The sequence below is a fragment of the Marmota monax genome, unplaced genomic scaffold, assembly GCF_021218885.2.
Source record: "Marmota monax isolate L192 unplaced genomic scaffold, Marmota_monax_Labrador192_F-V1.1 WCK01_AAM20220418_F8-fsc00021, whole genome shotgun sequence".
Classification (NCBI taxonomy): Eukaryota; Metazoa; Chordata; class Mammalia; order Rodentia; family Sciuridae; genus Marmota; species Marmota monax.
Window position 1 is genome coordinate 25,387,344 of NW_026695228.1, and position 12,386 is coordinate 25,399,729.

The 12,386-nt window shown below is 51.2% G+C and overlaps 1 protein-coding gene across 5 annotated transcripts in view; it reads right to left on the reverse strand.

Moving 5' to 3' along the window:
- Nucleotides 1–12,386, reverse strand: part of Nfix (nuclear factor I X) — a 95,448-nt gene that overhangs the window by 59,160 nt on the left and 23,902 nt on the right. For 4 of the 5 annotated variants that reach the window (XM_046436902.2, XM_046436900.2, XM_046436901.2 and 1 more), the window contains exon 2: nucleotides 7,387–7,918. In XM_046436902.2, coding sequence (XP_046292858.1) covers nucleotides 7,387–7,918 — 532 coding nt within the window. Of the gene's footprint in view, nucleotides 1–7,386; nucleotides 7,919–8,910; nucleotides 9,334–12,386 lie in introns of those variants that run through there. The other variant, XM_046436898.2, reaches the window with a different exon arrangement.

The window sequence follows — 12,386 nt, forward strand, 5'->3', positions numbered from 1 at the left end:
GACACAGAGCAGGAAGCCCCAGCCTATATTCTGAGGCACCTAAAATACTTAAAAACTGTGTATGCTAGAAGGAAACCCCTGTCCCTCCAACCAAGAGGGCAGGGGTGGAGTTGGGGATGAAAAACAGAAAACAGTCAAGATTCACGACCCACAGCGGTGACGGGTCTTATGCAGATACCAGGGACAATCAGGGAGAGCTGTGTGGTGTCGGCACTTCAGACCCTTCTCCACCCAGCAGCAGGCTCCAACCCAAGCCTTCCCACCCTCAGGCCCAGCTGGAAGAATTGCCAGATCCATGTCTATAGGGAGAATCAACAACTATATTCCAAACCCTACCCCTCCTGCTGTGCTGTGGAGGCACCCCTGCCGCCCAGACCCCACCCAGCCCTCTCCCCAGCAGGCCATCGCTGCCTCGAGCCCCTAACTCAGAAAGAAGTTCCAGGGAGCCAACTCCTCTGAGAATGAAGCAACCCAAATAAAAATCTTAAAACCCAGAAGCTCTTTCTCTCCTGCCCCCCTCCCCCTCCGCTGGCAAATGAAAACAAACAAGAAATCAAAGAGGCCTTTTGTGTGAGCACCGGGCTGACACGGCTGGGGCCTTTGAAAGACTTGTGAATCGGACACTGAAGGATGAAATAACTGAAGCGTGGCAGCTCCTGAGTCGGGGGCTGGACAGGGCAAAGAGAAGGGGTGGGGAGGCAGCCACCTTCTCTGGGCAAAGGGGGGACACTGCCACTCCCTCTCTGCCCAGCTGCCGCAGGACATCAGAACAGGGAGAGAATGTGGTTCTGGCCTTGCTGTCCCTTCTTGATCTGCTCTGGACCTGGACCCTGGGTCTCTGCAGCACTGGAGAATGGGCACAGAGGGCCCTGCCTCCTGTTTCACAACCAGTGAAGGCTGAGCTGCTCCCAAGGAACCCTAGCGGCCTTGCCTCCCCTCCAGCATGGGTGGCTGCAGGTTCAGGCCAACACGATGGAGCTCTCGAGAGGTCATCAGCAGTCCTTCATCCAGAGGCTGACGGACACACGAAGGATTTTCTCATTCTTAGAGATCTCGGAGCCCCTAGGTAACACCTTGCTCACAGTACGCTAAGTGTGCATTTCATGGGTAAAGGAAATTCTTCCCTCCTTTAGCAGTGCCTCGGGAAGTTCTTCTGCACGTCTGGATCCCAGCCCTCCTGCTGTAGAGTGGCCTGTTTCCTCTGGGCTGGGATGGAACACAGCTGGTCACCATGCCTGTAATTACGGGCTTGGCCATCCAGCCTACTCTGGCCTGTTCACAGTCCACACTCTGCGGCTCAAGCTCAGAAAAGGATGATTGATTCTTTTTTTTTTCTTTTTTTTTTTTTTCGGTACTGGGGATTGAACCCAGCAGGGCTTTACCACTGAACTACATCCCCAGCCCTTTTCATCTTTTTTATTTTGAGACAAGGTCTAAGTAGCTTAAGACCTTGCTAAGTGCTGAGGTTGGCCTCCAACTTCTGATCCCCCTGCCTCAGCCTTCCGAGTCGCTGGAATGACAGTGTGAGCACCCAGGTAGGGCAATTCTTTTTTTTCCCCTTGTGCTATTGCCTCCAAAACAGCCAGCAGATCAAGCTCTCTACCCATGTGCTTAGGCGGCTCAGGCACTGACTGGTTGGGCGGACATCACTATGAACAAAGGGGACAAGGGCAGGTGGTCAAAGGAGTCTGAAAAATAAGCTCAAACCCAAGGACAGGGAGCAGGCAGTTCTGCTCTCCTCTCTGGGGTCATGGCTGACCCCAAGAGAGGCTGGCCTGAGCCTTGTCATCCTTCCACACCATCCGGAGCCAGGCATTCTAAGTCTCATTAACAGACAGACGGTCCACAGCAAAGGCGGCCTTGGCTGGCTTTGTGGGCAGGCAACCTCCGTGATCGCAGACCCTGCACTTGGCTGGATGCTCTGTCTGCTGTGAAGATGCAATGCCAAACAGTTTTGAAAAAGGAGCACTGCATTTTCATATTACTCTGGGCCTGGCCTATTACGTAGCTGGAAGGCCCTAAAAATGGAGCTACCATGTTTAGCTGAGATCTGATCATGTTTGGAGTTTCTGAGTTCAATTTGACCACTCCAGCTTAAGGAGACGAACCAGGGCCTTCAGGGGATGGTGACCAAACATGGCATGGGCAGTGGGAACTATATTCAACACAGGAGGCAGGGGGGCCAGGGACATTGTCCTGGAGAGAAGACAGTTTCCTGGGGGAAGACGTGGAAGGGAGATGTGAGAACGACCTTCAGTCAAAAAGCTGGTGTTACAGTAAAATTGGCTTTCACCTGGGGTGTTCCCTAAGACACAAACAAGATCAACAAGTGAAGGTGACAGGGAAGGACCCTGAACTCAAAGTAGCTGCTATTCCTGCTTGCCTGCTAGGTGCCAGGATCTGTATCTATGGGCTGGTTTAATCCTGGAGCCATTCTTTGAACTAGATGAACAAGAGAATTTTACAACCACCAAAGCTAACAAAGACAGACTCTGCTTACAGGATGTTCTAAGGGGGACCCTACATGGGGTTAAAGGATGATCCACAGATTTTGCTAATTTCACTGATCCGAGTTCCTAGGCCCTGAGGTCTTTGCCAACCCTGGCACCAGATGGCGCTGCCTCAAAGAGAGACCAGCAGCACTTTGGGGCCTTGAAAAAGGAGGTGATGGGTATCGGTGGACCCTGAGAATGCACCTGCACTCCTGCGGCCCCTCCTGCACACTCACACCAGGGCTGCCAGAGAGGCTGACAGTCCACCAAAGGCTTGTGGGGCATCCTGGTACTGTCTTAGCAGGGTGGACACTGCCAAACAATACCCTCTACCACTAGGGAAGGATGTAGATGAGAAGCCCCCCACTGGACCTGAAAACTAGTGCTCACTACTAATCCCCAAGCCCTAGAGCAGAGAGCTAACACCAAGAGAGTGAACCCACACTTGAAAAAGGTCACTTAGCAAATCCACAGATGCTAACCCATTTCCCGAGACAGGTAAGGCCAAGCCCAGTGGTCCCAGGACCTGGAAGCCCGGATGAAGGCAGAATTTCCTTTCAGAGCCACACACTGAACCACCCAGGGCAGCACAGCCTGCAGAGACCAGACAGGGAAACTCTACAGGACAAATGACGTAGTCCCTTCAACTACAAAACTGCCAGAAAAGAAAACAAGACCAAGGAGGATCACGACCACAAGGACAATGACAATGACAACTGCCACCATCACCACGGCAGATGGACTAACTGTCACAATTCAATCTATATCCTAATTCAGACAAACTATATACAAAAACTAGAAGATAAGTAGGGGAATGGGAACATTAACCAAGTATCTGATGAGATGAAGGAAATTTGATTTTTCCCAGGTGTGATAGTGGCATTTAGTTCTGTTTTTCCAGAGCCCTTATCTTTAGATATGTGCACAGAAATGTTTGTGGATGAAAAGACTAGGATGCTGGACTCTCTTCTAGATGGCCCAGTGCTGGCAGGCAGTGGGGGTTGGATGAGTTGAGACTGGCCCTGACTTGGTGACTGTTGGCACTGGTGATGAGTGTCAGGGGGGTTCCCTCAAAGTGTGAAAGCTTCCATCATGAAGGAGCTTGGATAAAGAAAAAAGCCACCACCAGAATACCTGGATGGATTTTATGGGCTTCCCCTATGGGCCCACTGGAGGGAGCTGACCGGAGTAGGTGGACAGTTCCATTTGGTCAAGCATTTTACTGGATTTTTGTTTGTTTCCTAGGACTGAGGCCTAGGAGAGCCAAAGAAGCTCTGGAGGTAGTCTAGCTTCGCTTCCGGGTCCACTTGGCCGTCCTTCCTCACACAAGGTCTCCACTGCCTGCTTTCCTTGCTGGGCCTCCTGCTCTGGAACACCTCTTCTGGATGGAAGGACATCATCAGGAAATAGACATCCTCCTACCATGGCAAGGCTCTCTGATCCTACCCTGCCTCAACAGATTTTGCTAATTTCACTGACTGAGTTCCTAGACCCTGCGGTTTCTGCCAACCCCTCATAAAATACAGAGACACAGGTCAACTCCTCTCTCCATCAGGAAGGCTGGCTTACGGAGCCTTCAGATGCTGTGTTCTGGGAGTGGGGTTCTCCATGCCACACACACACATGCTTTACTCCCTCCCAACCTACCACCTCTTCATATATATATATATATATATATATATATATATATATACCACCTCTTCATATATATATATATATATATATATATGTTGTAGATAGACACAGTATCTTTATTTTATTTATTTATTTTTATGTGGTGCTGAGGATTGAACCCAGTGCCTCACACTTGCTAGGCAAGTGCTCTACCACTGAGCCACAACCCCAGCCCCCCAACCTATCACCTCTTGAAGCTTCTTCCAGGGCATAACAAGGGCCCATGAGGGCTATGGGTGATGACGGCACCTGAGAGTAATGCCAATCCCGACACTTAACGCCAGGTCAAGTTGACGGTCATCAACCCGACACCACTAGCTCAGCCCAGATTCGGCTCCCAGATCCAGTTGGGTGTTTCTTTGTTTTTTTTTTTTTTAATTTTGTTTTGTTTGTGTGTGTGTGTGGTGCTGGGGATTGAACCCAGGGCCTTGTGCATGTGAGGCAAGCATCCTACCAATTGAGCTATATCCCCAGTCCCCAGATCCAGTTTTAAGGGAAGAAAAAAACACTTATTTCATAGTCCAAAGCAACTCTTATCTGGAAGCAAGTCTCATCTGCACCTCAGTCGCTCCAGACCTTGACCTCAGTCTATAATACTGGGAAGAAGAAAGAAGGGGACAGCTGTACAGAGTGTATCTGGTGGGCATGGGCTTAGAGAAGGTGGTACCAGGGAATCAACACCGTCAGGTGGCTCAGCCAGGGAGAAGACATTTTCTAGCAAGCCCAGGTAGCTCAGGGAGGAAGCCTACCTGCTCCGTGCCATCTCAAGACTACCAACTGGACTCCAAGGGGGGGAGTGAGCAATGAGGCTCACTGGTAGCCCCAGCAGTAGCAACTCAAACTTTCTTCACAAAGGTATACTCAATTAGCAATTCCTCCAAGAAAAACCCTATTCACCGAGATTCTCTGAAGTCTGTGGACTGAATTAGAGAAAGTAAATCCTTAGTTCTCTATTGGGCATTTGCTGAGGAGACTCAGCCTCAGCCCAGACATAGGTGGCCTTGGCTACACTCAACGGAATACGAATTCACTCATATTCCTGGACAAATGATCTCACTGGCGGGGGTGGGGGTTACTTCCCCTGACACCTGCCTGGTCAGTCCAGAGCCAGGAGGCTGGCCAGGAAATGGTCTCCTTCACACACACACTTCATCCTACCTCAGCCCCATGCTGGTAGCAGTCAAGATCTGGGCCTACAATGAAAGAGGTCAGGGAAACAACTCTGCTACAAGCGTCCAGACACAGGGGAGAGGAGAAGAAGTGGAGTGTTGATTTTCCTTGCAGATGCCCCTGGGATCCAAGTTCTAAAACTGGAAGGTGTAGAGTCCTCTTGAGGAAGAGCTATCTGATGGACACACTAGCAAGCTCCAGGTTCCAAGCAGCCGCTGCTGGCCGTCCCTCATCTCCTCTAACATCACCAGGCACACACCCTCCCAACTGTGGCTTGCTATGCTGACAGAGAATGAGAGACACCCTCCCCATTTAGTCTCTTTTCCAAAAAGAAAAAAGATGAAAGGAAAAAAAATCCAAGCTGAAGAGAGGAAAGAACTGGCAATTGGCCCTTCAGTATAAGGGGTCCTAATGGTCACACAGTGCCAGGTGCGGGCCCAGAAAGATTCACAGAAGCAGGCAGGGTTCAGGGTGGCATCCACAGCCTCCAGCCAGCCTACCAAAGCCACCTCTCAGAACAAGAGAGAATGAGTAAGAGAGACCTCAAATGCCATCTTTTCCTACCCAGAGTTCTCCAACACACTCTCAGCGCTCATTCTCGGCAGGAGAGATTATGTTCCAAAAGCAACCCCCCTCCCAATTTATTTCTGGATCCAGTCATATCAATCCTCCCAACTTCCCAAAGAGGCAAGGGGGTGACCACAGCAGTTGTGAGTGGCTTTTTCTTTTTTGTGAATGAACAGGAAGGAAAACACTGAGACGCATACTCACAGGAAAGAACATTTTGGAGAGTTGAAGTGAAGTCACATTCTCACACTCACATAAAGAGAGGAAAAAGGGAAATGAGAGGGAAAGAACACTGGAATGGTGGCGAGGAAAGAAACACACACATACAGAGAGAGAGGCTCGGTAGCCCTCTCATTACAAGTTGGTTGGGCATAATGTAAACACACTTCTGCCTTGCTTAATCACAGAGTGCCGCCCGTTTAGGTTTCAAAGGCGGCAGTAAATTGGGCGTAGCTGAGTGGAGGCTAAAAATTAACCAGCCATCTCTGTTTCAATTTGTAAGAAAACAAAAGCGGAAAGAAATTATAAAAAGGGAAAGGGTAAGGGGGAAAAAATGAAAAGGATCAGAAGAAGAGAACTAAACCAGCCCAACCCAAAATGCAGAGTGAGACTGGAAAAGCCAAGAGAAGTGGAACTACTTGGAACACAAAAAGAAAGGAAATTTTACAGGTTTTGTTTGTTTGTTTGTTTAAGACCTTTTCCACAGCAACGAAGCTCCCTGCCAGGCCTGCTCCTCAGGAAAGCCTCTCCACCCCCAGCACAGGAGCCTGGGCTGGCTGGGCAGCACACACACCCAGGGGCCTTCCCATTTCTGCAGAGAAACCAGGTGAGGGACAGAGCTCAAGGAATCTCCTGCTTGTTTCCACTCTCTCTATAAAATCAAATTACTCTCATGCTCTCTGATAGCCAAATCCCAGCCAAAACAGCTCTCGCCTGGGCATCTGGGCCCCAGAATCTGCCCGCTGCTGCCTTCTCTCCTGTTCTCTATTTGTTCAGTCTCATGTGCGGGGATTTCACATGCTCCTCTCTCCACCGAACTGCTGCCCACCCCGCTTGTGCCAAATCTAGCTTTTCCTGGAACTTGACATAAAGCCACAGGAAAGCCAGCACCTAACCCCCTAATACTTCTTCTGATTCATTTTAAATAAGAGTAAATACTGATTGTTGGTGGTGCTGCTGTTGTCTCAAACTCGCCATCACGGATAATTCTGGGGCAGCCTGACACACAGTATCCTTCTGATCAGATGAGTCCTCCAGAGATGGAAATGCACACAGTGGGTATAAAGGCAAGGGAGCAGAGGAAGAGGATAGAGAGGGAGACAGGAGAAGAAGAGGCAGAAAGGCACATCAGACAAAACACAGGCCCCCCAGGACAGGTGTGCAGTTAGGCCTATGGCCTGGTACGGGTTAGAAATAAGAGGAACAATAAACAGAACAAATGCTAGCAAATAAAACAGGGGTAGAAAGGTTAAGAGCCACCTACCCGGAGTGTGGACAAAGTAAGCCAGATAAAGATCCAGTTCTTTGATTGTGACGCCAATATGATGTGGCTGGACGCACAGGCCGGGGTTCGAGCACTGGGGCGACTTGTAGAGCCGCTCCCCATCAGTACTTTCCAGGGGGATCCCCTTAAACAAAATCACCATGACCAGGTCCAGCCGCCACACCTTGTCGGCCTGGCGCAGGCAGTCAATCCGCCGGATCTTGCCCTTCTGGTCGGGGTTGGAGAGCACGCAGCAGGGGGGCTTCTTGCCGGTGATGGTCAGCACAAAGTCCTCACGGAACTCAGGCCGGATGTCTTTGCGCAGCTTGGCCAGCAGCCGGGATGCCCACTTCTGCTTGATCTCGGGCTTCTCGCCCAGCAGCTCGTCCTTCACCGCCCGCTCCTCGTCCTTCGACATCCGCTTCTCGTGCTTCTTGAAGTACTTGCGCTTCCGAGCCTGCAGGTTGAACCAGGTGTAGGAGAAGGCTCGGACGTGAGGCAGCAGCGCCTCGATGAACGGGTGGAACTCATCCTGCAGGCGGCAAGCCGGGAGCATGCGGGGCGCGGGAGGACGGGAGGAGGGGAAGACGGGATGAGGGGAAAGAGAAGGAGAAAAGCGGCGTTAGAAGGGGGGTACAAGGAAAGCCTCTTTCTCCTCCTCCTCCTCCTCCCTCCCCCCTCAACAATTTTCTCTTGCGATTGTTCTACAAAAGTGTGGTTTGAAGCCACCACCAGCTTCGCCAGCCACTTGCTCCCATCTCAGCCTCAGCAGCCAGACAGAGCCACCGGGAGCCTGTCCACACACCTATTCTCTCTCTCTCTCCCTCTCGCTCTCCCTCTCTCTCTCTCTCCCTCACACGCGCACAGACAACATTGCCGTCCACACACACACACACACGCTGCTGGTATCCCCGCCAAGCTCTGTCGCGCCCATGACATTCCATGTTCTATAGCAGCCGGGAACTCGTGTCAGCTCGCCCCAGCGCCGTGTCCGTCTGCACAGATGACCGTGGATGCACGCGGGGCACACCGGACCACCGCCTGTCCCAACACTGGCTGATTTTTGGCTGCCCCCAAGAAGACAGCAAATGACATCCACTAGCGATCGAGGAAACGGCTCTGGATTCCCTCTCCTCAGGCTGTTTTCATTTTCTTTTCTCCTGATCCAGTTGGAACATCCACCCCAGCATTTTTAAAATCAGACCTAAATCCTAAATATGTGATTTCAGCTTTGTTATCGACATCAATACTAATGTTAATCACAGTCATAATGCACAAAACACTTCTTGTTAACACAAATAAGGTGGTTGTCTCAGCCACATTAGGGTTAAAAGCTGCATGGGTCGTCTTGCCGCCCCTTCCCCAGCCTCCCACGACCCCTTCACCCTCTTTCCACTCAGTCAGGTGACAGAAGGCCGGGCTCTCAGCTTTTGCTTTTTTTTTTTTTTTTTTTGCTTGTTTGAAGTTTAAATAATAACTGATTTCTGCTTACAAAAATAAAACTGGAGAAAATTAAATAATTACCATTGATCTGAAGCACCCGGCAAAGCCCAACGCCCGATTCTGAGATTCTGGACTCAACAGAGTTGTGAGTTGGGGGCGGGTGGGGGGAGGGGGGAGGGGGAGGAGCAGGGGAGGAAGGTAAATGTTTTAAAGGGGGTTATTATTGGTGTTCTGGGGAATAGGGGCCGGGCTTGGGTGGATTCTCAAACCCTTCCCCCTCTGCCCCCCCACACTCCATTGCACAGAAGGGGGAAATTAATATTTTTTTTTGAAAAGGAGCAAAAAGAAAGAAAGGTCAGGGATAGCAAGCAGAGAGAAGGAGCGAGCTGGTTGCCACACACGCCAGGTAAACAAAAGCCAACAAAAAATTTGTTTTTCAATTTCTCCCCCTGTGCATACTCTTTCAGTTAAAAAAAAAAAAGAAAACAAAAATATGCAAAATTTAAAAATCAAAACCAACCTCCATCTCCCCCCACCCACACACAACAACGCACCCTACCCACCCCCGTGCAAAACAAAAACAAAAACAAAAACCAGGAGGGAAGAAAAAGCGGCAGCTGAAGAAAAAGGCTTTCGGCTTTGGCAGCAGCACAGGGGTGTAAACTTCGAGCTGCCTCCCTCCACCCGATCGGAGGAGAAGGGGGAGCTCGCAGATTCCCGGGGAAGAGGACGAGTTCTGACCGGCTGCAGACTGTGGCTGGCAGACGCGTGCAAAAGAGAGAGAGGGAATGAGGGGGAGGGAGGGGGAGAGACCGAGGATCCAGGGAGGACGCGGATGGGATGGGGGTGTGAGTGTGCGTGTGTGAGTGTGCATATGTGTGTGTGTGTACACGAGCGCTGGCTGGGTTTGGGGGGTTTTGTTGCTCCTTTTCTCTCTCAAACTCCCTCTCTCTCTCCCCTTTCATGCTCAATCCCCATCCATTTGCTCGTGCCAAGCCAGGAAAGGGGGGGAGAAGAGAGGGAGAGGGAGAGAACGAGAGGGAGAGAGGGAGAGGAAGAGGGAGAGGGAGAGGGAGAGAGGGAGAGAGAGAGAGGGAGGGAGGGAGAGAGAGAGAGAAAAGAGAGAGAGAGAGAGAGAGAGAGAGAGAGAGAGAGAGAGAGAGAGAGAGAGAGAGAAAGGATCCACCTATTTGGCAAAGAGACCTCCGCGCGCAGCCAATGGCTGCGTCCAAGGGGAGGAGGGAGCTGGGCGAGCCGGGAGGGTGGGGAGAGCCCCCGGCAGTTGGAGACCAAAAACAATTTGCCCAATCGACAAGTTCACGTCTAATGAACAAGCAAAGTCCAGCAGTTATGAATTTTTCATTCCAGGCTCCCACTCGGGTCCATTTGGCAGTAGCCATCCAGCAAATTTGGGGGTGGTGGGGTGGGAGGAATGGGATTGAAGAAGACACAGAATTTTTTTTTAAGCCAGAAAAATAAATAAATAAAGGCCTGATTCCGGGCGGGCTGGCGGGCGGGAGCCCCAGAAGGCCTTGGGGAAGCAGCTGCGCCTTCTCTCTGTTTTGGTTTCAGTCTTTCTCTCAGGCCCGCACACTCTTTTTCTGGTTCTAGTTCTGTTCTTTTTCTTTCTTTTCTTTTTTTTTTTTTTTTAATTTATGGCTCACACAGGGGCGACTGGAAGTTTCTCTCCCTGGACACACACATACAACACACACACACATACACACACATGAGCCACGAGCCGGCAGTGCTATGAACAGAAAAGAAACAGCTCAGAAAGTGTCCCTGCCAGAGGCACCTCTGGGGCAGGACCCTGTGCCCAGGCGCAGCCACCCCTCGGCCCCCAGGTCTGACTGCTCCCAAGGCAGGAGCACTCCCAGACAAGGGGCCAGCACCCTGCGCCTCCCCCTTCCCCAGCCCACACCCAGCCACGCACGCTCCATTAGTGGTGACGAGGGATGCCAACGCAGTGCAGCTCGGCTCGCGGAACTGCAACAGTTTATTAAAATAGCCTCCTGTCACAGCACTCCGCTGACAAGCACTACACGCAGCCACAAACACAACAGCCAGCCCCAGAGAGAAGCGACAAAGGAAGATGGACGGTACCTCTGAACAGAGGCATCTTACCGATGCCCACCCCCCACAAATGTTGAATTCTTTGCTTTCTCCAAATTTACCCTCTCTACTTAGTGGAAGGTTAGTTTTCTTAGCTGTCCCCATATCAATTCAGAGGAAAGGACCCAAAATAAAGTATAAGATGCAAAAGTGTACGGGAAACCCGAATGAAAGGGAGGGAACTAAGAGAGGACACGGTGAGATGGAAGCACAGGGCGCCATCAGGGAACTCCGACACCTGGGGAAACCAATCGCAGAGAAGAGACCCACCAGACAGGCCCCTGCTCCTGGTCCCCAACTCCAGGCCTTCCCCCATCAGGCCAGGAGGGTGAGAAGTGGTGGGAGGTGGAGCCCCCCTCCTTGGGGGATCTCTCCAGTGAGGGCTACGGGGCAGCCATGCCTTAGGCCTTAGAAACACAGTAAGAAGGAGACTGTTATGAAGGAAGGGAAAGCAGATGAGAAGGGCGTCCACGCAGACAGGGAGTGATCTGACCTGCTCAGCTCCAGCCATCCCTACAGCTTCCCTCTCCCCAAGCTCAACCCTCAGCTGGCAAAGGAAAAAAGGTCACTGCTCACTCGTGCCCCTTTCTTCCCGATCTGAAACCCTGCACTCAGTGGCCTTTATGTTCATCAGAAAGGTTCCCGGAAGAGCACCTGGGGTGTTCCAGAACAAAACATCCAGTACGGGGCTGGCACTGAAGCCTAACAATGGGAGAGGTGCCACCCGGCACCTGGGACCCCTCATCCTAAATGGCAGACTCAAGTGAAGGGAGCTCACAACTGACCCCAAGATAAACAGAGGTAACAGTGCAAGAGGCAGGTGCCCTCATGAACAGGCCGCTTAAGGTGTTGTTCAATAATTCATGTCCTGTTAATAACCAGCTTTGGTCCAATCAGCCAAGCACATTAGCTCAGCAACATAAGGTACGGAACCCTGCCCCTGCCTCTCCACCTTGAGAAAGCAATTTTACTCTCTAAAGTCAAGATGAGGCCATAAAAACTGCAAGTGAGTTTGTATTTGGCACAGGGGGTGTTTTCTGGTATTCTGATTATGCTAAATATCAGACATTGAACAGAAAATGGCCAGCATGAGTCTCCTGGTGAATCCTGGCATGTTCCTTTCCACAGACCACGGTGCTAGGTAAAAGAGATGTGCTTCACATGGGTTGAATCAGAATCTGGAGGTACAGCTGGATCAGGTTGGGCAAGGGAAGGGGGAGAACACATTCCCACAGCTGGGAGATGCCCATGGAAGGATCCGTGGAAATCTGGGAAACAGGATGGGGTGCAGGATTCATTCCATGGGAAGGAGGGATCAAAGGTTAGTGAACTGACAAAGAGATCTGACAGAGCAGTGGCTGAGGAGGGGCATCTCCAAGGATCCTCAGGGCCCATTTGCAGAGCCCTGCACAGGAGCAACAGGCCCCCTCCCTGTTTTGCGC